Source organism: Girardinichthys multiradiatus, chromosome 7, assembly GCF_021462225.1.
Source record: "Girardinichthys multiradiatus isolate DD_20200921_A chromosome 7, DD_fGirMul_XY1, whole genome shotgun sequence".
In the NCBI taxonomy this organism is placed as follows: domain Eukaryota; kingdom Metazoa; phylum Chordata; class Actinopteri; order Cyprinodontiformes; family Goodeidae; genus Girardinichthys; species Girardinichthys multiradiatus.
This window is the reverse complement of record NC_061800.1, coordinates 41064937-41088400: the sequence shown is the minus strand read 5'-3', so window position 1 is coordinate 41088400 and position 23464 is coordinate 41064937. Positions and strand designations below refer to the sequence as shown.

At 40.0% G+C, this 23464-nt stretch overlaps 1 protein-coding gene across 1 annotated transcript; it reads right to left on the bottom strand.

Moving 5' to 3' along the window:
- Positions 1–14563: 14563 nt before the first annotated feature.
- Positions 14564–22470, bottom strand: LOC124870854 (lactase-phlorizin hydrolase-like). Its single transcript, XM_047369681.1, has 13 exons — positions 22277–22470; positions 21511–22186; positions 20764–21412; positions 19119–20672; positions 18762–19027; positions 17499–17789; positions 17214–17412; positions 16828–17030; positions 16639–16745; positions 16356–16487; positions 15982–16205; positions 15574–15816; positions 14564–15257 (listed from the first exon to the last, which is right to left on the bottom strand). The coding sequence occupies exons 1-13, from the start codon at positions 22345–22347 to the stop codon at positions 15145–15147; spliced, it is 4728 nt and encodes a 1575-aa protein (XP_047225637.1). The 5' UTR covers positions 22348–22470; the 3' UTR covers positions 14564–15144.
- Between the last annotated feature and the right edge of the window lie 994 nt (positions 22471–23464).

Here is a 23464-nt window from a genome sequence, read left to right as displayed (position 1 = left end):
TAAGGACCTATCTTGTTTAAAAAAAAAAAAAAAAAAAAACTAGAGTGATTTTTCTGAACAACATACAACCTTTGAGGCTTTAAATTATTTTTTTTTTTTTTTATTCTAAAATGGTGATTAACATCACAGGGTCAAGGTTCCCACATAGTCAGGCGTACTGAGTGTGTACTGTGAGAAGTCCAGACTCTGCGTACTGTCAAGGGAAGCCAACAGTGCTACAAGATGCCACTTTTACCACACCAACGATTAAAAGGTAATGCAAAAAAACATTGATACCTCAGAATGCCGTAAAATTTAGGGAAAATACCATCAAAATGCTGTGTTTTACATTGTTTTAAGACCACCATCTGAAAACCACTTTTCTGGCCATTTTACACTGCATTTTGAAAAAACTTCTGTTGAGACCTGCCCTTACATTTGTCACCTACTTGATTTAAACTCCAGTCACCCAATAAAGGAAGTAGAACTGCAGACCACACCAATTCATCACAAATCAACTGTGCTGCAAAGAGATTTGATGTATTTTTTGCTGTACTTCACATATTCTGCATCGCTCTGTGTCCGTTGTTGCTTCTGTGCTCATCTCATTATTCATTTTGATGTCTTTAAAGTCAAATAAAGTAAACTAAATATATTATACCTTTTGTCTGAAACAAGTAAAGGCCAACATGCATTTTTGGGATTCGAGTTGTCTGTAGTACCTGTCTCTACCATCAGAGGGCACTCACACGGCACCCAAATTAATTCAAATTTATCCATGTTAACTTACTATTATTACCATTTGATGGCTTTAATCTGCTTAAATTAAGGAAATTCAATGAAAATAATTCTGTGATCTTCTGTTGTTTTTCCCTAAACAATTACTAGAACAAGCCTTAATCCACGTGTTGCCATGCAGAAATGACTGAATAACAAGCCTACCAGATAACATAATAAAATGAAAGAATCATTGTCACTTTTACTGACTGCATTTCTTTCTTTTTCTTCATAGTAAACATTATATATAGAGGGACTGCGGGATCTCACATCTTTTTTGTCAGCGGACAACCGTTGACATACATGCAACAAAACATTCAGATCAAATCAGATTGCCTCTATCTCCTTCATGAACCAAGCTTACAGAAACTTTGTTTCTACTTTTTTGTGTTTCATACAACTCAAAAAGTATTGTAATAAATTGATCAATTCTACATAAACTGATTATATATATATTTTGTTTTTCCAAAATTTATTTTAATACTTACAAATTCCTATAAATAAATAAACAGCATCTGCATTTTACCAACAACTTTTTAATCAAGACTAGGATTCACAATAAGGCCCCAACCTCCTCTCTTGTTGTTATCAGGTACTAATAGTGCACTCCTATAAGTTCCTGGATGTTCACCTGACCACTAAACTTGCCTGCAGTCACAACACTGATGCTCTTTACAGGAAGAGTAAGAGACTGAGTCAGACTGTATCTGCTAAGGAAACTAAGATGGTTTGGAGTGCAGGGGGTGCTCCTGAAGACCTTCGTTGATTCTGTGATGGCATCAGCTATCTTCTATGGTGTTGTATGTTGGAACAGCAGCTTATCTGCAGGTGATGGGAAACAGTTCGATAAGCTTATTAGAAGGGGGGTTGGAGATCATAAAAGCATACATGAAGCTGTTGCTGAACTGAAGAGCTCCTTCAGTAAAAGACTGCTGCACCATAAGTGCACAAAGGAGCATTAACACAGATCCTTCCTCCCAGCAGCTGTTAGACTTTATAGCCATAACTGCTTCCAAAAAACTCAATAGTTTTTACATCCATGCCGATTTTGCAGTTTTTTTATCTGCTCAGTAAATGTTTACATTGATGTTGTCACCAATGTCAACTGTCTGCTGCACATCTAATTTAATTAATCTAAGTATGCCTTTTTGACAACTGCACAGTATTTTTCCTGGATTTTTTTCTCACTTACTGTACAGCCTCTCCTAACTTCTGTAACTCCTGTTATCTGGATCGGTTCTTATAGTGTTTAACCTGGGAACTTTTTTAATGATTTCAGTGATGTCTGACCCATTTGCTGTGCTGCTCACACAACTGAAATTCCCCATTGTGGAAAAAAAATTATCTATTTTCTTCAACGTTGCAACCCTCCAAATCATCCTTCTTAATCATCACTTATACGTGTCTCTCAAAGTGCAAACACAGTAAATAGTTTTTTTTTAAACTTTGTGAAAGGTAGGCCTACTTTAGAAACTCTGAAGGAAGAGATTACAAAAATATTTCATTTTAACATTAAGGTTTTCTTTTGTAGAGCATTCAAAAATTATGTTATCATTCTGGTAAAACATGGGTTTTTGAAATCATTTTATTTTCAAATATTCAAATTATAGGGTTTGTCTTGTAGAAAATCCAAAAAATGTGTCGACGTTAAACCATTGTTTTGACATCTATCCTCACCGAATAAATTGTATTTTGGTGTAAAATCTGTAGTATGGACTTCTGGTATGGTGGCGAGCTAAAGTAGACGTGCGAGGAGCACCTAGAGCACGACTTATACATCTTTAAAGAAAACACAGATACAAAGACTGGTAAATCTAAGACCTGTGGGCAACACTGAAAGAGGATAAAAACATCGTCGCAAAAAGGGAAAGTTCCACAGCACTCATCTGATACTAGCGAGGAGACGCTGGGAAACGGCATGGCGCTATCTATGTCAATGCTAAAGATTGAACTGTAGAAGAACAGAGTTGCTACTTCAGCTGAAATTAATGCATCGCTTACGCCTATCAACTCGATCTTAGAAGTGGTCCGTAACAAGCTTGATGCATATGAGCCACGGATAACGGAGATGGAAACATGTTTTTTGGAGCATAGCGACAGGCTTGACCGCATAGAGAAGCGGGTGGGCACTCTGGAAAAGGCGAAAGAGGAGCTTCTGGCAAAGGTGGAGGACCTGGAAAACAGATCCCGAAGAAATAATTTTCAAGTCATTGGCTTACCAGAAGGGAGAGAAGACCAGGGGGTCACAGCTTTTATGCCGCGGTTCTTTGTGGACCCGCTGCAAGACGAGGTATTCACTGACCCACCGGAGCTGGACAGAGCGCACGGAGCTTTATGGGCCAAACCCACCGGAGATCGGAAGCCAAGACCAGTTATTGTCCCCTTCTTATGCTTTCAGCAAAGGGACCAAGTTCTGGCCATTGCGAGGAGGAAATGGCAGCAGTTGTTATATGAAGGCCACCGGATCTTTATTTTTCCAGATATCAGCTCTGCTCTTAATAAGAAGCGTGCAGCCTTTAACCCGATCAAGGCTAAACTTTTTAACAAGGGCGTCAGGTTCTTCCTCCAGTGTCCCGCTGTGCTCTGTCTCATACATCAGAAAAAGGACTACAGATTCAAATGTGTGGATGCTGCAGAGTGCTTCTTCAAAGAACATTTTTCGGCTGACTGAGGTGACTTAACTCCGTTTTGAAAGAACGTACTCCAGTATGTGCTGCTTCAACACCACTGATTACGAGGAACCTTAAATTATAACTTTGGATTTGGTTAGCGAGTGGACAAGAGAGGAAAAGGGAAAAAATAAAGGGAAAAAGAGGAAAGAGAAGTAAGGAATATACGGTATAGGGTCAAGGTTTGTTTTTCCTCTTTCTTTGGTCCCTACAGCAAAGAGCTGGAGTTGTGTTGGAATTGGAAGTGTTCTGGGTGCTTCGAGGGTGAAGGTGGATGAAAGTAGTTGGCTATTTTAGGTCGGTCTTCCAGGAGACCGCACGTGTGGAATCCCTGTTTGTTTTGACTGGTGGAGGGGATTTAAGGGGAGGGCATTGGGGGCTGTGCGCATTTTATTTTTTATCACTTTTGTTTGTTACGATTTACTCCCATCTCGTTTCGGTGTTTTTCTTACATGGTTTCGCAGGTAAAAACTCTCCTGACTAGTTATGACGGGTTATAACAGAGCAGAGGACATGGGGAGGTCAATTCGGATTGTTTCTTGGAATATAGGGGGGATTAATGGAGCTAAAAAGACAGCAAGAGTTCTTTCTCATATTAAAGAACTAAAAGTTGATATAATATTCCTGCAAGAAATGCACAGTTACCTTTTTACTCCAATGTTCATAAAACACATTCACAACTTGATAGTTTCATAATTGATAACACTCTACTTCCCCTAGTGGCTTCAGTTGACTAACAGGCAAGAATAATATCAGTCCACTCCCCTTTGAAATGCTTTTTCCTTCACAACCTAGAGATTTTCGTTTCTGCAGGTTTGACCTGGCGCTATTATCAGATGGCAGCTTTATTACACGTATGAATCAATCAATTGACTGCTTCCTTTAGACTAATCAGATAAATGAGATAAACCCATGCTTGCTCTGGGAAACGTTGAAGGCTATCCTTAAAGGTTAGATAATCTCGTTCTCTGCATATTTAAAGAAAACAACCAATATCAAAAAACAAGTGTTATTGCAATTAATTTCTGATATTGATGGTCAATATGCTAAATCTCCTACTCCAGAACTCTACAAACAGAAAATTGACAAACAGACAGAATTTGACCTGATCTCAACAGCAGAAGAGAGCTAATGTTACTTGAAGCTAGAGGTACCCAATATGAACACGGTGAGAAAGCAGGTCGTTTACTAGCAAACTATTTGAAGGGTAGGAGGGCTGCACAGGTGATTGCCCAAATCAGAAGCCCAGCGAGACGGATGGTATCTGACCCTCAAGAAATAAATGATGTTTTTATGGCTTTTTTTTTCACAATTGTGTGAGTCAGAAACTCCTTTGGAGGACATACCAATGCAACAACTTCTTTCCAATATAGAAATGCCCAGGTTGTCAGATGAGGAGAAAGCAGGCCTAGATATGCCTTTAAGTCTGAATGAAGTATACAAGGCGATCAAGTCAATGAACAACAGAAAATCGCCGGGACCTGATGGTTTCCTGGCCAAGTTTTACAAAAAGTGTTCTTTAAAACTTGCACCCCTATTACTTAAGATGTACAATGATACTTTCCAACAAGGTATTTTACCTCCTACTCTCAGACAAGCGGCTATCTCACTAATACCTAAACAGGGAAAAGACACACATATCTGCTCATCTTACTGGCCAATCTCGCTCCTGAATGTGGACATGAAAATACTATCCAAAATTCTAGCAACTCGACTTGAAACCGTAATGCATAATGTGATCTCAGAAGATCAAACGTGTTTCATAAAAAACCGACACTCCTTCACAAAGGTGCGTCGCTTTCTTAACGTGGTGCTTTCCTCAAGCACACTGTCAATTCGAGAAGCTGTTGTCTCTTCGGATGCCTAAAAGGCTTTTGATCGAGTGGAGTGGCCTTATTTATTTTCAACCATTAATAAATTTGGCTTTAACAATCACTTCATTTCTTGGATTGGGCTTCTCTACACTTCTATAGAGACGTGCATATGCACTAACTCTCTAAGATCTCTTTTTTTTCTTCTGTTACGAGGTACTCATCAAGGATGTCCACTGTCACCCCTGCTTTTTGCACTGGCTATCGAGCCGCTTTCAATAGCGCTGAAAACTGACTATAGAATTTCGGTCATTAGAGGGCAGGCGTTTGCCCTGCTCCTAGACAAGATCAAAGAGGATTTACAAAAGTGGGGTGAACTTGCAGGGAGGATACAATGCATAAAGCTGAGCATAGTATCACGTTTTCTATATTTGTTTCAATGTCTCCCCCTATTTTTGCCCAAATCTTTTTTTATTAATGTCAATGCAACACTCATCATTCATTTGGGGGAATACGCCTCCTAGGCTCCAAAGATCCTTACTGCAGAGACCAAGAGGGGAGGGGGGAATGGGATTGCCTGATTTACAGCACTATTACTGGGCATGTAACATGCACAAGATTGTGAATTGGGCTTTCTACCCTAAAACACAATGGAGTCAGATGTTGTTAAGCTCTCGTCACTACTCGTGGAAGGCCTTAGTATGTTATCCTGGAAAGTTGAAACCAAAGACATTTACAGACAAACCTGTTGTCATAGCCTCTTTAAAAATATGGCAACATATTAAACATCTTAACTGGACAACACTTCCTCTCAACACTCCTCTATGTAATAATGTGCTATTCAAACCAGCCCAGACAGATGCTAGGTTCAACAGTTGTGAGTGTCAAGGTCTAGGGACGAATGGGGAACTTTACACAGAGGGTATCTTTTCAAGTTTTGAGAAGCTCTGTCTCAAATTCAACCTTCAGCCAGGTGACTTATTCAGATATTTTAAAATTTGCCATTTTTTGCAGCTAAACACAGCGCATTTCCTACTTCTCCCTTTGCTATTGATCTCCTTCACCCACTTACCAAAAGGCCTAAACGTCACATTTCCTTTCTGTATGACTTACTGGTGCCAAACTTTCCACCTGTCATAATGGGATTTTCTAAAACTCTGAGATACACAACCACGAGGACAAAGACGGCGTTTTAACAGTTTATTTAGAAACCCGGATAGGAACCAGGGCTGGAGCTGGTGGACAAATGCGGGGGTCTCTCTGAAGGAGAAAGACAGAAGCTGGTAAACACTCTGGGTGGAAACAGAGAAACTGCTAATGTGTTCTTTAGATGCTGATTTCAAGGGGTTGGGTTCTTGGCAAGACCGGGGAAAATAAGTCCTTCTCCACAGTGGCTTGAGGCTGACAGGCTGTGAACAGGTTTCCGAGGATGAAGTGCTTTGTTTCTTCTCTTCCAGGAAACGCCACTATGGTTGGAGAGTTTTAACGTTGGAGGGTGGACAGGCAGGTTGATGGGTGGTTCTCAGGTGGCTCCTGAGAAGCTGGGCTTGGAGTTGGAAGCAGAGAGGAGGCTCAGGGCTGAGGTGTCGAGGCTGGAGTTCCCAAACTCCTCTGAACACCTGTGGCACGGGTGAAGAGTCAGGCTGGGTGCCGTAATTTTTGTTGGCACCCAGCCAACAAAAAAACAATTTCTTACAATTGTTGTCAGTTTATCCACCAGTCAATTCATCCACATCATATCCTCTTTCCTTCGCTGTACGTTATGCAAATAAATGTCACCAAACGCACACATGGATTTCAGCGTATTAAGTTTGCAATTACCTGGATTTGCGCGTCACAAATGCGAGCTACAGGACCAGACCTTGCACTCTTTAGTGGCTAGGAGCGTTCGCATTAAAGCCATTACTGTTGACTCTCTTGCAGCGGGTCTCTCATTATTCACCCTTGGAGCTACACAGTCTTCCCCATCATCTGCAGCTTGTGTAGACATCTTCTCAGGTGTCTAACTTACTCCGATACATAAGACACAGGAAACATTTTCTGTTGTTGAAATGGTAGCCACACTGCCCCGTTCTGGTTCAAACACGCACTGAGACTCGAACGCGGGGAGGCTCCGCCTTTATTACCTTTTACAATAGTGTGTAACCTTCCACTCTACAAAGTAGTGCCAACTCAAAAGAATACAACAGTGGCATACATTGTACTCAACACCCCCACTCAATGGTACCACTCACTTCAGCCACAACACTAGTTTCCAAACATATATGAACAAAACTTTTCAATCTTGGCCCTTGTGGCAGATTTTGTGAACACATCTGCGACCATGTTGTCTGTAGGACAGTACACCAAAACAATTTTACCCTGTAAAACGTTTGACCTTATGAAGTGATACTTAATGTCCACATGCTTGCTCCTCTGACGATTCACAGGATTCTTTGCAAGGCGTATAGTCCCTTGGTTGTCCTCAAACACTTTAGCTGTTTGTTCAAAACTGTGGTCCATGTCCTGTAGTAGTTGAGATAGATAGAGCGCTTCTTGAATAGTAGCTGCCAATGCTAAATACTCAGCTTCACATGTTGACAATGAGACAGTTTGCTGTTTTCTTGTTTTCCATGAAATGAGAGCACCGCTCTGACTTAGGCTGAAACAGTAGCCAGTTGTGCTTTTTCTGTCAATAACATCATTGGCCCAGTCTGCGTCGGAATATCCTATGAGCTCCAATCTGGTGTCACACTTCTCATAACACAACTCATAGGCATCGGTTCCTTGTAAATACCTGTACACATGCTTTAATGCTGTCATATGTTTCTCCCTTGGATCTGACATGTGCTGTGACAGTTTACTCACAATCCAGCTGATATCGGGCCTAGTACAAGTCATTATATAGATGAGGCAGCCCAACATTTCTCTGTACTTTCTTTGATCAGTTTGTTCCCCTTCAGGCATTAGGTTACATTTGATTTCACTAGGGGTGGCTTTGCGTTTACACTCAGCCATACCAAACCTTTCCAGTATTCTCTTTATGTACCTGGACTGGTTCATTTTGATAGAACCTTCTTTTTGTGTGAAATCAATCCCAATAAAATGGGTGAGATTCCCAAGGTCTTTCATTTTAAACTTACTTTTCAGTTTCTCCTTGACCTCTCTTAGACACATCTCATTGCTTGCAGCCAAAACTATATCATCGGCCCATACTAATAAAATAACTTTTTCTTTATCAGACAACTTTGTATAGATACAATGATCAACCTGGCTCTGTACAGACTCATTCATAATCAGAAATTCATGCAACAACATATTCCAATTCCTCCCGGATTGTTTGAGCCCATAAATAGATTTATTCAACTTGCACATGAGTTGCACACCGTTCTTTGGTTTAACCTGGAAACCTTCGGGTTGGTCCATGTATATTTCACAGTGAATGGGCGCATGTAAGTATGCAGCCTTAACGTCCATCTGGTTTAGTGTAGGGTCATGCTGTGCTGCTAGTTGCATCAGCATACGTAGTGATGTTAAGTTTGCAGTCGGAGAGAACGTCTCTGAATAGTCAAGTCCCTCTACCTGACTGTATCCCTTTGCTACATACCTGGCTTTATATGTCTCGTTCCCTTTATCATCTTCTTTGAGAGCATATACCCACCTTCCCTCCACTGTCTGCCTACCTTCTGGTAATGGTACAAGTGAGAAGGTGTTGTTTTCTTTAAATGAAACCATTTCATCTCTCATCGCCTATTCCACCTATCAGATACTGGCGATGCCATAGCCTCGTTAAAAGTCAGTGGCAGTCCAGCTGTAGCTCTGTAGCAGTAATCAATGGTTAACTCACTACTCTGCACTACACATTCATAGTCCTCCAAGTATTTGGGTTTCGTTCTGACTCTACCAGTAGTACGAGTAGCCTGGGAGTCATTAGTTGGATTTGTGTCACTCTTCAGCTCTGAGTCTCTCTCTGTGTCTGTCAGTTCTGTTTCTTTGGTTAGTGGCTGACTAGTTTGACTTGGTGTAGTTATCCACTCTTATGTAGTGGTCTTCTGTTCGATCCCCGTCAGTCTGAGTATGCTTCTCAGTCAAACCCCTTGTAATGAAGTGGGCCAATCTGTGTTTCTGAAATTTGTTTGTCTCTGGAAAATAAACCATGTAAGGAGGTGAATGACAATCAAAACCAACAAAAATTCCCCTTTTGCCTTTAGGATCAAGCTTCTTCTTGTTTTGCTCATACACCATACATTCAGAACCAAACTTATTCATTTTGGACAGATCTGGCCTCTTTCCAGTGAAAAGGAAATAGGGGGTTTCCCTTGTTCTCTTACAGTAACACCTATTTCTTATAACTGCAGCTGTCCTGGCTGCGTAAGGCCACAGATTCTTGGGTAAACCTGACTCAATCAGCATACATCGGACCATTTCAAAGAGTGTGCGCCAATTCCTCTCTGCTGACCCATTTTGATGGGGAGAGTAGGGCGCTGACCTCTCATGCTTTATAGCATTGTCCCTCAACAATGACTGGTACTCCTCTGACACAAATTCTGTTCCATTGTCTGATCTCAGACGTTTTACTTTACCGTAAGGTGCGGTGTCTGCCAAGAACTGCTTAGTTGCCTCAACTGCTTTGTTTTTGTTCCTAAGGAAGTACACATAAATGGCACCTGAAAAATCATCTGTGAAAGTGATAGCATATTTTTGCCCTTCAAGTGACTCTGGTGCAATAGATCCACCCAGGTCTGTGTGTACTAGCTCTAATGGCTCCTTGGCCCTCACATCGCTCTGCCTGTTTCTGCTTTGAGAAAATTTACCCTCTAGACAAATTTCACATTGGTTGGGTCTGCACATTTTATCTTTGATTTTCATCCCATTTACAACTGTTTCAAGTTTTACAATATCATCATAGTTGCAATGACCCATTATCTCATGCCATGTTTTTAGATCAAAAGATACATTGCAGGAATCCTCACTGCTTACATCTTTCTCTGTGGCAATGTCCAAATAGTACAGTCTGTCCTTTACCTTCATCTTACATGTTGTGCCGTCAGGAAGAACCATTTTGTTGTTATTCTTCTCGAAGTTGAACCTTGCACCTTTCGAAACTGCTGCATCCACAGACAAGATGTTCTGTGGGTATTCTGGAATCAGGAGAGCATCCGTGAGCTTGACACTCACCACTTTCCCATTGCAGTTGGTCAGCTCTATTTGTGCGTCTCCTTTTCTCAGGACGCTGCCAGTAATCCGTGTCCCATATGCCAGTTGCATCACATGGTTCTTGGGCTGGAATGTCTCGTCAAATCTGATGAAGGCATCCTCATTGGTCATGATGTGGGCAGAGGCACTGCTGTCCACCAGTAGACCTTGCTGCTGTGTGCCGTGGGGTTCCCATTCACACACCCAGAGCACAAATACTTATTCCTCATTTATGGGTCTATGCCTCTCTTTAACATGAAAACTTCTTTGTCCAGTGTCTGTAATGGTGGCCACCCTGCTTCCATTTTGTGTGCTAGTCACTCTCCGCTGAGTTTTCTTGTCTTTGTTTCTGCAGTCTTTTGCTTTATGTCCCGTTTTCTCACAAATTAAGCATTCTCCATTGAAATACTTCTTCTCCTTTTCTTTAAACTTAGGCCTGGATGCTCTGTAATTAGCGGCCATTATTTCATCTGTTCGGGGCTTATTGCGATAGCGCAAGGTGCATTCAAAACTTCTCAGCCTTGCCTTGAACTCACTGAAGGTCAACGTTTCCTTCGTCTGAGTGACGTGTACAGAAAATGGGTTGTATTCTTCCGTGAGCCCTTTTAGTACCATCGCTGTCAGAAGTGCATCACTGAGGGTCTCTTTAGCTCTGTTTAACGCGGCCACTATCTTTTCAACACAGGCTAGATAGTCTGCTAATGCTTCCCCATCAGCCATTTGCACATTTGTTAGCTCTGTGTACAGTCCGACAATACGCGGCTTTTCTTCTGACTCGAAATGGCGCCTCAATATTTCTAGGCTTTTCTTGCCGTCATCAGGTGCTTCACAGAGGATTAGCGTTAGCGTCTTGTCGTCCAAACAACTACACAATTCTGCGTAAGCCATATCATTTTTCCTACCGATTTCCTCAGCCTCTGGTGCATTAGCCTCCGCTGCTAACTCACGTCCCAGGATGACGTCTTTGAGGCCAATGGTTTTCAAGTACGCTAAAAAGCTTGCTTCCCAGATGTGATAGCATGCTTCGTCTCCGTCAAACCGCAGCGGCAGACCCCTTTCATGTATCGTTGTACTTGGAACTTGTCTGGGCCCATAACCTGTTGACTCTCTTGCAGCGGGTCTCTCATTATTCAACCAAGGAGCTACAGAGTCTTCCCCATCATCTGCAGCTTGTGTAGACATCTTCTCAGGTGTCTAACTTACTCCGATACATAAGACACAGGAGACATTTTCTGTTGTTGAAATGGTAGCCACACTGCCCCGTTCTGGTTCGAACACGCACTGAGACTCGAACGCGGGGAAGCTCCGCCTTTATTACCTTTTACAATAGTGTGTAATCTTCCACTCTACAAAGTAGTGCCAACTCAAAAGAATACAACAGTGGCATACATTGTACTCAACAGTTACAAGGAGGTCCACCCCACTTTATTCTCAGGAAAATCCCAACTGACTTTTGTCCCCACTTGAAACATGTATGATAATTTTAAACAAAAACAACAGAAGATCACAGCGTATCTCATTTAATTTCCTTAATTTAAGCAGATTAAAACCACCAAAGAGAAATAATAACAGGTTAACATGTTTTAATTTAAATAAATTTGGGATAATTATCTGTAGAATATAGCTTCCGTGTGAATGCCCTCTGGTGGTGGTAGAAAAGTACTACAGATACTATTCGGACTTCAAAAACGCATGTCGGTTTTTCTCGTGTCAGACTCAAGTATAATGTATTTACTTTGCTATGTTGGACTTTAAAGATATCAAGATGAATAATGAGATGAAAGACTGACACTGAGTGCTGCAAAATATAGAGGTCCGCCAAACAATAGATAGAATCTCTTTGCAGCACAGTTGATCTGTAATGAATTAGTGTGGTGACTGAAGTTATAATTGAGTGGACGAAAAAATGTTCGGGCAGAGTTCTGCAGAATTTACCAAAACATGACGCAGCAAGACAAAAAAAAAAAAAAAAAAAAAAACGCTTATTCAGGTTATTAAACGCCTGGTGTCACGTAAAAAGTGACGTCCAATGACCAGAAAAGCGCAGTAAAATGCAGCATTCAGAAGGTGTTCTTAAAAAGGCATTTTTATGTTAGCACAACGACGTAAAAATAGGCGTTCAGATTGTGGTCTTAAAACAGTGTAAAACACAGCATTTTGATGGTATGTTCCCCATATTTTACGGCATTCTGAGGTATTAAACAATGTTGTTGTTTTTTTTTTTTTTTTTGTATGACCTTTTAATCATACATGTCGTAAAAATGGGATCTTGTGGCACCGTTGGCTTCCCATGATAGTACGCACAAAGTCTGCACTTCTCACAGTACGCCCGACTATGTGGGACCCTTGACTCTGTGATGTTAATCACCATTTTAGAATCATTTAAACAAAATATTTTTAAGGCCTTAAAGGTCGAATGTTGCTCAGAAAATCACTTTTGTTTTTTTGTTACTGCAAAAGAAAGAATGAAGGCACAAAAAAGTATACATATCCATTTATGAGATTATGAGACCTATGAGTTGTTCATATCTAGATATTCACTCTGATTCTCTCCTGTGAAGGCTACTGGGAGTCATGCACTTGCGCACGTGAGAAAATGTGCAAATATATTTTATAGGGTGTTGGGTTGAGACAGTTTGCTCAAGAACTCGTTTTTCTTAACAGGTTTATGCTTTTGGTTTCAGTTTGATAACAGTCTCTTAATTCCCTTTAAGTTCAGTTTGTCTATTTATTCTTGGGTGTAAAGAAAGGCACTGTAGAGGCAAGAAAAAAAGTTGGCCAATTTAAAATTTGGTATAAAATTATAAAAAGGTTTCATTATGTTTGATGTGGAAAAATTATATCAGTAGAGGTTTGAAACAAACAACTGTAGGAATAAATTGCCATTTGTTCTACCTTTAGGCTGAATGCACATTTATTAAATGAGATTTGCTCTTTACTGGTTGTTCAGGACCTTTTATCTGATAAATCAGATTTGGACTTTTGAAGAAAAAGCTTGGGAACCCCTATTGTACCCCCTAAAATTGTGTATCTGAAGTACACTGCTTGACCTAAAGTGGCTGTTGTCACGGTTTAACCCATAAATAGAAAGGGGTTAATAAAAGTATGTTTGCAATAGTATGTCAGCTAGCTTCCTGCCCACAACACCAAGCAGTGATGTGCAACAGCTCAAGCGGACTACAGTTGTTACTTGGCAACTGTTATAAGCTTAGTCCTTTAAATTTTATTTGAAAACCATCCCATTTTGCTTTAATTACTTATTTTGATACTTGCTTTCTGCATTATTCTTGCATACGTGGCCATGGTAACGCACATTGTTTGTTCCTCAGTATTACCTGGTTGGTTGATTTTGTGTCATGGATGCAAACATCTTATTATCCCCTTCAGCTGTGTTTAAGATGGAAGGGGACCAACACACCCAGGAGACAGCAGTGTGAAATTTTAGGAATTAAATCTAAAGATAGTGTAGGACCACAGTAAACGTATGAAGCCATAGTCTGATAGCACTGTCAGAGATCTAGCTAATAATTATTTAGGCCCTACTGCAGCTGACATACTAGATGTCTTTGCTGCCATCTGCTGGATTTACCAGCATTTTAACATCCTTCAATTTGAAATTATGAATTTCTTATGAGGTTATTAAAAAGGAAATTTGTTTTTTCTATTTAATAAATCGGACAAGCTGTTTTTATTATGAAGTAACAACTTCTTCACTCTGCATCCCAGTGGATCTTCCACATATCTTGTTGCTCCTTCTACATTTTTTGTACCGAGTTCTTACATCTGCCATGCCTGTTGATTCTAGTTTTCTTTCCATTGTTGAGTATGTGAAATTATTTCTCTCTGTTTTGAAAAGTCCAATTTGACCAGCAAACTTAATTTTTTAGTAATCATTTGGCCAACAAGCTGTTAATCAAGAAAGCAAGCACAAAAAGTAATGAAGTACCAAGAATTAGAGGAAACTGACGAAGAAGAATAATCAGCAGGATTCAGAACTTACTTGGAGTAGTAAAAAGGAACAGTCGAAGGTTATTTTAGAATGAATCAAAAGGTAAATGTAAATGAAGTAGAACACAACACCACAACTTTAAATATAAGCATAAACAACATGGTTCATTATAATGTTTATTGAATAGAAGTTTCACAGCACATATCAATTTCAGTATATGTCTCACAAAGATTGGCAATATGGTTCTTAATAATAAGTTACAATGACAATGAATTAAAAAGTTGTCTTTTTAGGAAGTAAAACACTGATCGTAATATGATGGTAAATATTTCACAAGTCATGAATTACTTTAATCTAGTAGATACAATAACATTTCACCATGATAACAGGTAGAGCCAGTATAAAGCTTTACACAGGACCAACATGTATCATTAAAAAAAATATTTTGATTTAATCAGTTATTGACTTGAGTCAGCTTAATATTTTTCTGCAAGAACATTTCATTTCAAAGAAGCACAAAAGTTGTTCAAGTAGCACAAACAGCACTGCAAATGTAAACTGGGTCTGGTCTCGGCATCTCAAATGATGAAAATCATACCCAGAAACCTCCCAGCAAGCATTAAGCTTTTCTCTCTGTTTATATACAATTATTACATATTACATTTATATTTTCAAATATAGTACAACCATAACATACTGTTAGCAGTCTCTGTCTACTTCCTTTAAATTTAAATATGAAGTTGACATGTTTGTGTCTGCATTAAAGATGTAAGGGAAGCTGCAATCAGAATTTCCTCTCTAACTCTACATTCTCAGTTTTCTTTTCTTCCGTTTTCTCAGAGAGCTTCACACCCTGAAATCTCTCATTGTTGATTGCTGGGATCGGCTCTTTTTTTGCTGAGGGAAAAAGATAGACAGTTTTATTAACAATATTTAACAGGCTAACAGTAAAATTCATCTAAACTTTACATTTTTAACAACGCAATCTAAAACAGTTGAAACAGATTTTTGCTAATTCTGAAAAATTAGCTAAGCTAGCTAAGCTAGTAAAGTTGCTGGCTCCTATTGTCTCAATCTGCTGCACCCTAAGTGTCTCAGTCAAAGGCAGATATGTCCAAATTATTTTTTTTATTTTTATTTTAAGGAATCTTTGATCTGACCTGAAATCACAGCAACTCCATCTAATTACGTTCTAAAAGCTGAATCTGCTTACCTTCAGGCTCAGACTTAGGGTTCCAACACTCGTGAGGTCCAGATGCTGGGTCAGGAAACCCGTTACAGCTGATGAGAGAAGAGTAAAAGGACACGGAGGCTTTGGGAGTTCGAGGCAGATCGGGGTCTGTGCGATTGACGTAGAAAAGTCCAAATCTCTCCGTATAGCCAACAGCCCATTCCAGGTTGTCCAGCAGCGACCAAGCAGTGTAGCCAATCATATTCACCTCATCAAGCAAATAAGCTGCATCAGAAAGAAAACTCAATTAAGCACTCAAACTGGTATTAGGTATTCATGTATGTAAGTTTCCTAGTTTGTACATTTGAAGAATACTAGAATGGATTTTCTTTTAGCCACAGTTTTGCTCTCATCTTATACACTGTCTATAACATGAAGTTTATTTGATACCTTTCAGCACTTGGTTGATGTACTTTTCATAAAAGTATATCCTGTGAACATCATTCAGATCAACTGGTCCATTTTCAGAGACGCCATTCTCAGTGATGATTATGGGTGGATTTCTGTACTCATCCTTAATGAATTTCAACAATCTGCGCAGGCCAAATGGTGTCATCCTTAGCCAGCTGGAACCTGTTTCCAACCAGGTACGATCACTAATAACCACCACACCCCTGTGACAAGTGAATAATTTAAGTTTAAATTAAAAACATGGACACATTTAACATGAATGTTTCATAAAATGTCATAAAAGTATTTTAAGTCATGATTTCAACATAATGTTGGCTTTTAAAATTGCTTTATAGTAAAGCCAAGGGCCTTACCTGTCTGCCTCAAAGTGCTGAGTATCCCCAAAGTCTACAGGGAATGCCAAGACACTGCAGTAATGGTTTAATCCAAAATAGTCATATGTGCCGTTAATTCGCTTAATTTCCTCAGGCGTAAACTCAGGCAGCCTTAAAATGAGAAATTCAAGAAGAAATTGTAAAATAAAAAAACAGCAGTGGGTGTAATCAGTGGAAAATAAAAGTAAGAACCTACATAGCGATTCATTTGTGACAAACAAACTATAAGCAAAGCATTTTCAAATTTAGCCAAAGATCTTACCTGGATTTTGGCAAACCACCTGCAAGACTTTGCTCTAGAACAGATTTCTTCACCAGTGGGCTGTAGTCACCATTAAAAATGGGATGAGCAAACAAGCCAAGATAAAACTGTAGACAAAGTTTGACACAAAGCAAACGTTAGCGACACCACACAAGGTTTTGTGTTAAATAGTGATAGGACAATGTATACCTCAACCACATTTCGTGCAGCTTCATAGTCCTCTTGCTTGTAAGGGTTTCTTGGCTCTGCCCAGTCCGAGTTTACTGTGATGGCGACCATTCCGTTCTGTGAGGCTCGATATTTGTCATTGTAGACATGCCAGGCCTCTGCATGGGCTTTGATTATGTTGTGACTCACGATGTATGGCAGAGTATCTGGTCGGTCATTAAAACCTGGAAAACACATAATAAAATTCAATGATGCAGATTTTCTTGTGTAAATGTTATCTAAAAATTCTGTTAGTAAATGTAGCACATTTTCTTCCTTAGGAGTTCTGTATTAGAGAAAATGCTATGGTTCTGACTTCTAGCATGCTCATCAGAGAGTAGTATTCCAGTTAAGAACTTTTTACATACCTGGGGCATGTGCTCCTTGGACATGGCCTAATACTGTTATTATGTACGGCTCATTGAAAGTAATCCAAAGTTTCACTTTGGGACCAAGATTCTTAAAGAGGACATCTGCGTAATCCTTGAATCTTTCAATGATGGTCTCATTTTCCCAACCTCCAACATCCTGTAGAGCTTGTGGGAGATCCCAGTGGTACAAAGTGACCTGATCCAAAAGAAAAATAGTTGGTAAAACACATAACACAGGTTTCCATATTGATTGGTTTTTTGAGAAAGGAAAAAAATGCTTACTTGAGGCTCAATGTTTGCAGCAATAAGGGTGTCCAACAGTTTCTGATAGTAATTGAGACCAGCCTGATTAATGTATTTGGTAGTACCATCAGGTAGCACCCTTGGCCAGGATATGGAGAAGCGATAGTGAGACACCTTAACTTTCTTCAGTGCAGCAATGTCATCTTCCATCTTATTGTAACTGTTACAGGCAATGTCTCCAGTGTCATGCTCAAATATTTTTCCGGGAGTATGTGTGAACTTGTCCCAGATGCTGAGACCTTTTCCATCTGCTCTCCATGCCCCTTCAATCTGTATAAAAGGAAAGTCAGAACAGACGGTATTTCTAATTTCTTGTTCCAGAATTGTTGGATGGGATTTCTTTTTCTTTAGGTGGATGCAAAAACAAGGATTAAGACTGGAAAACCTAATTTGTAATATATGTGCGATTAAGATCAACTGTAAGTTTTGGGGAAGATGTTCTTATTACCATTAATTGCTTTTAAAATGCCTCAAAGAAGAAATTAAAAATATACCCTAGAGATGCACCACTCTGGTGACCAAAATTGGTAAACTTTTATCTTACAGACTGTGACTTGAAATCCAGTGCCTGAATCCTAAATACACACTATAACATGTTAAGCTAACAAAAGAAGAAAATTCAGCTAACTCTTTTAGGTATTAGCCAGAAGAGAAGCACAGAAGATGTAAGGCCCTTTTTTAAATCCAAATATATTTGCTTTGAAAACAACCTTGCAGTTCATCCATTTTACTAACTAAAACCAAGGATTAAGACATCAACATGTAGGAACCCTAATCATATTACAGCAAAATTGCTCTGTTTTTTTTTTTATAGATTTGAGCTTTTAACCTCTGTCATTAATGGAAATGTTGTCATGCAAAGTGTCTACAGCACGACTCTTAGAGAATATACAGAGACTGATGTGTACACTAACTGATGCTGACCTCACTTTAAGTTAATATAAGATGCTCTAGACCACTTTAAAATGTAAAAGCTGTCATCATTTGTGTTTTAAACTAATGGTACACCCTGTTTAACAGCAACATGGTGTGACTTTGCTACACTTTCACAACACTTTTCCATTAATGTTGATTCACCCACAGAAAAGGAAACAAAAACGCTAGTCATGACCAAACAACTTGCTGAAACCAGCTGAATACAAGCAGCTTAGTCTGGAGGTTTAACCTGCCCTGAACTTAGATTGTTTTGACAATAAATGACAAAGACATTTAGATCCTCTATTTTCATAGCAACTAGTTTACCTGGTATGATGCTGTTGCACTACTCCATATGAAATCCTTTTTGAACTCTCCATATAACATCTTTTCATCTTCTGTTAATGGGAAACCATTATCCTTCATAATATTGTAGTAGACATGAGCTGAAAACTTGGGAGATCTTGGTCGGTGGGGGCTGGTGAAGTCTATGTGGTGCAGCCCAAACCCAAAGATGTAGCCATAAAAGAACTGAAAGGAATCCATGAGATATGTTGCGTAGCCTTTCACCTTGACTCCATCTAGTTCATATGCTGTTAAGATAGATATAAAAAACAAACACAAATTAGTTACAAATGATCAAGACAGAACAATATACAACCTGCATTTTTTATATTAGTGTACCTTTTAGAGCCTCATCAATGTAGGTTTTATAAAAAAAGACTCTATCAACATCGTCCCAAGTGAAGTCCCTGGTACTAGAAATTGAACTTTCAGTGATGTAAATATCTGGATCTCCATATTCTTCCTTGATCCAGTTGAGAACCCTTCTTATGCCAAATGATACAGCTCTTGTCAAATGGATTGGTGTAGTCGGTTGATCCACTATCTCCTCTTCTACAAAGTCCCAGTCATTTAGATAGGACTGTGGAGTAATTGCACCTGTAACATGGCTCACTATTCTAGTGGTGTAGTGATTTACACAGAATATGTCAGCAGTTCCTTTAATAAAGTTCTTTTCCTCCTCTGTGAAAGAAGGGAGTCTTGACTGTGGAAGACCTTGGAGTTCACTTTTGACTAAAACTTGGGCTTTCATGGCCTCTGGATAGTCCCCGTTCTTGAAAATTGGATGGGCGAACCAACCCACCAGGAACTGCATTGCACGGTCAGCAGCAACAATTTCACGAGGGACATTGATATCTTTAGGTTCAACCCATTCAGCATTGAGGGCAATTGATACTAGGCCTCCTTGAGAAAGACGATACTTGTCGTCATATGTGTGGTATGCCTTGGCATGAGCTTTTATAAGGTTGTGTGCAACTTGGTATGGTGCTGTTCCTGGTTCTTTAATGTTTGGTGGGATCTGTCCTAGTCCATATCCTAGCCATGCAAGCCCCTGAGGGTCATTCATGGTCATCCAGAATTTTACTCTGTTGCCAAAGGTGGCGAAGCAGAAGTCACAATAATCATTAAAAATGTCAATCATCTCCGCAGTCTGCCAGCCACCGATGTCTTGTAGAGCTTGTGGGAGGTCCCAATGATAAATTGTGACCATCGGGGTGATGTCATGTGCCAAGAGGCCATCAATAAGTCTGCTATAATAGTCCACACCCTTCTGGTTCAGGGATTCACGCCGACCATTGGGAAAGATTCTGGACCAAGACAAAGAAAATCTGTATGACTTTACCTTCATTGCTCGCAGCATGTAGAGGTCTTCATCAAGTCTATTGTAACTGTCGCAGGCAACATTGCCAATACCATCTTCAGGAATACCACTACCCGGCTTCTGAGTGAATGTATCCCACACACTGGGTCCCTTCCCATCTTGATTCCATCCACCCTCAATCTGGTAAGCTGAAGATGAAACTCCCCAGGAGAAATCTAGTGGGAATTGGCCATAGTGATACATTTGTCTATCGAATTTTTTCTGTGGCGTAAATTTTTCCCAGACAACCTTTGATGCTGATGGAACCTCTGAGGGTGGCAGTGGGGTGGAACGGCGCACTTGTGGTAATTTCAAACCTTCAAAATTATCTTGTTTACGTGAAGCAAAACCATTTTGCTCGATGATCTGAGCGAAAAAATAGGCCGATTGTTTTGGTGTTCTCGGTCTGTATCCATCTTCAAAGTTAACATGGTGAAGACCAAATCTTTCACTGTAGCCTTGGTTTCCCTCAAATCCATCCATGAGTGACTGTACTGTGAATCGCTGAACGTCTATTCCATCTTGATCAATTGCTGTAAAATGAGAACAATTTTAACAACAATTTTATAGTTGGTTTCATTCTCCTGAAAGATGCCACATATTGCATGCATTAAAACCACTGACCTTTCAAGGCTTCATTGATGTAACCCTTCATGTACTCTATTCTGCTGGTGTCATTGAGGGTGTCCCCACTGTATTCGGTCGGCATGCCATTCCCAGTTATGTAAATGGGCACATTGTTAGCTTTTAAATATTCTGCTTTAATGTAGTTCAGAAGTGATCTTAGTCCTGAAGGCACTGAGTAGATCCAGTCTGATGCTGTAGCCGGCCATGAGGGGTCCACTTTTGCCTGGAAGTCTCCAACTCCATCAGGACCAGGGTTGCACCCACCAACACTGCTGCTAACCAAACGGGAAGTATAATGATTTAAACCAAAAAAGTCAGATGTTCCCTTTATCCTAGCCTTCTCTTCAGCCGTGAAAGCTGGTAGTACTGCTGGCACAGATCCGGGACACTCATTTCTTTTCTTTTCAATCTGAGTTTTGAGAACTGCAGGATAGTCTCCATCTATGAATATGGGATGAGCAAACCAGCCTAGCATAAACTGGAGGTAGCGCTCTGCAGCTGCCACGTCTTCAGGTTTGGTGGCATCAGTGGGTTGTGCCCAGTCAGAGTTTAATGCAATGCCCACTTTCCCTCCCTGTGTCTTTCTGTAATAGTCATTGTAAACATGCCATGCTTCTGCATGAGATTTCAGCATATTATGAGTGACCTGTAACAGCAAGAATAAAAAATGAAGGGAAATAGCTTAAACTAATTTTAAAGTTTAAGTTTTAAACTTTTGTATTGTGGTAGTATCACTATGTTTACCTGATAGGAAGCAGTCACATAGTCTTTTACTCCAGGAGCATGTTCACCAGTGCCATACCCAGCATGGCTCACCACCCAGGGGCTACTGAATGTGTTCCAGTTCTTGACTCTGCTTCCAAATCTACTGAAGCAGAAGTCGGCATAGTCCTTGAAAGCTCCAATGATGGAAGGGTTGGTCCACCCACCATTGTCTTGGAGAGCCTGAGGCAGATCCCAATGGTAGAGAGTAACAACGGGCTGTATGCCAGATTCAATAAGAGCATCGATCAGATTGTCATAGTAGCGAACCCCTTCATTAGACTGGCTCTCTCTGTGACCTGAGGGGAAAACACGTGCCCAGGAGATTGAAAACTGGTAGGAGTTGACTCCAAGCCCTCGCAGGAGGTAGACATCTATGTCAACCTTTCTGTAACTGTCAGAAGCTCTGTCAGCAGTCTGATCATTAAAGGCTTGGCCTTCATGACCAAATCGATCCCAGATGGTCTCTCCTTTCCCATCTGCTGCCCATGCACCTTCAACCTTGAAAGACTCTGTGGATGTTGCCCATTGGAAGCCTGCAGGGAATGCTTTAGTGAGGAAAATATCTCTTTCTTCAGTGGTTTGGGCACCAGACTTATGCAAGATCTTCTCATAACTGTTACCAAACTCTTTCATGGTCTTGAAATGTGCCGCATCACTTTAAAAAAAATGACATGATAAAATAAGAATAAGAAGGAAAATGCATCTGTGACATCAGTAATTATTTTACTTAAACTGTCCCTCTTACCTGACTGGGGTACCTTGACTTCCTTGGATGCACAGAAAACACAAACACCCAAGCCACCACATCTTCTCCATTGTGCTCCGAAAAGATGCACTGGGGATTTCCTCTGATTGTACAGCTATTTAAAGCCAATAATCTCATCTATTCTTCTATGGCAGCCTCATGTTGGTTATGAAATAGACGTTATCTCACCTTAGTGTTTTATTGCACACGTGTGATATCCTCAGGAACACTGAATGCACACGTGTAAAAAAGCCTCCTGTTCATGTAACCATGGCTGAAGGTCTTCTAAGGTGAATACAATAAGTACCTGTTAAAAGGAACATTCATGAAGTAATGCAGCATATGCCTAGAAGAACATTAGAGTTATACAACCATCAAGCTTTGCTTCTACACTAATGGTTTATGTCTGTTCACAATGAATGGATTACATTTATTTAGAAGTAAAACATCTTTCAGTTTTAGGGTATAACATATAAAGACAGAATTCAAAAAAGAGCTGTCACTCCCAGCTTTTAAAACTATACGAACACAACCTTAGATGAGTAACTGTAAATGTTCTTATTTGCCAAAATTAGACTTAACAATAAACATTTTTGGAAAACAATGTAAGTATTGAACATTTAAACATTTGAAGAGTCCTTTATACCAACAATAACTCAAAGCAATGGTTTTCTGCTTATTAAGTCATGCTGGAGCTGCGTTTCAGCCACTCTCCTATAAAATGTTGCTTGCATTCATTGTGTTTTTATCTATTTTTAATAATTTGTAGTTTTTTACAGCACTAATTATAGGATTAAGCCCTGGACTTATGCTGGACCGTTACAATGCCTTGTTTTTTTTCTTCTTCTTCAGCCCTTTTATTGTGGAGTTGTGTAAGCAATCATTGTCCTTTGAATGTTCGAACCAAGCTACTTTGGCCTGGAAAAAACATAAACATCAGCCACCTTCGCCATGCTTCATAGTTCATATAGTGTGGTATGTATTTGGCTTTTGACACTTTGCCACCAGCTCCACCACAACCCTGCAAGGTTAAGCAGACGTAGACAATGGATGGATGGACTTCGTTTAAATGGACTCGAGGTTTGGTCTTTGTAAACATACCCTAAAGAAAGGCATACTTGTTCAATCTTTTTCAGATTTTTCTATTATTAACCTTTGCAATACTGATGACTGCAGTGTTTAGGTAGC

What these genes read in the sequence shown, in the direction of transcription:
- LOC124870854 (XM_047369681.1), bottom strand. Translation starts at nt 22,347, where the DNA reads ATGGAGAAGATGTGGTGGCTTGGGTGTTTGTGTTTTCTGTGCATCCAA. An exon ending in ATGTGACTGCTTCCTATCAG is followed by an intron (nt 21,413 to 21,510) that starts GTAAACATAGTG and finishes TTGCTGTTACAG; the next exon opens with GTCACTCATAATATGCTGAA. An exon ending in CATTGATGAGGCTCTAAAAG is followed by an intron (nt 19,028 to 19,118) that starts GTACACTAATAT and finishes CTATCTTAACAG; the next exon opens with CATATGAACTAGATGGAGTC.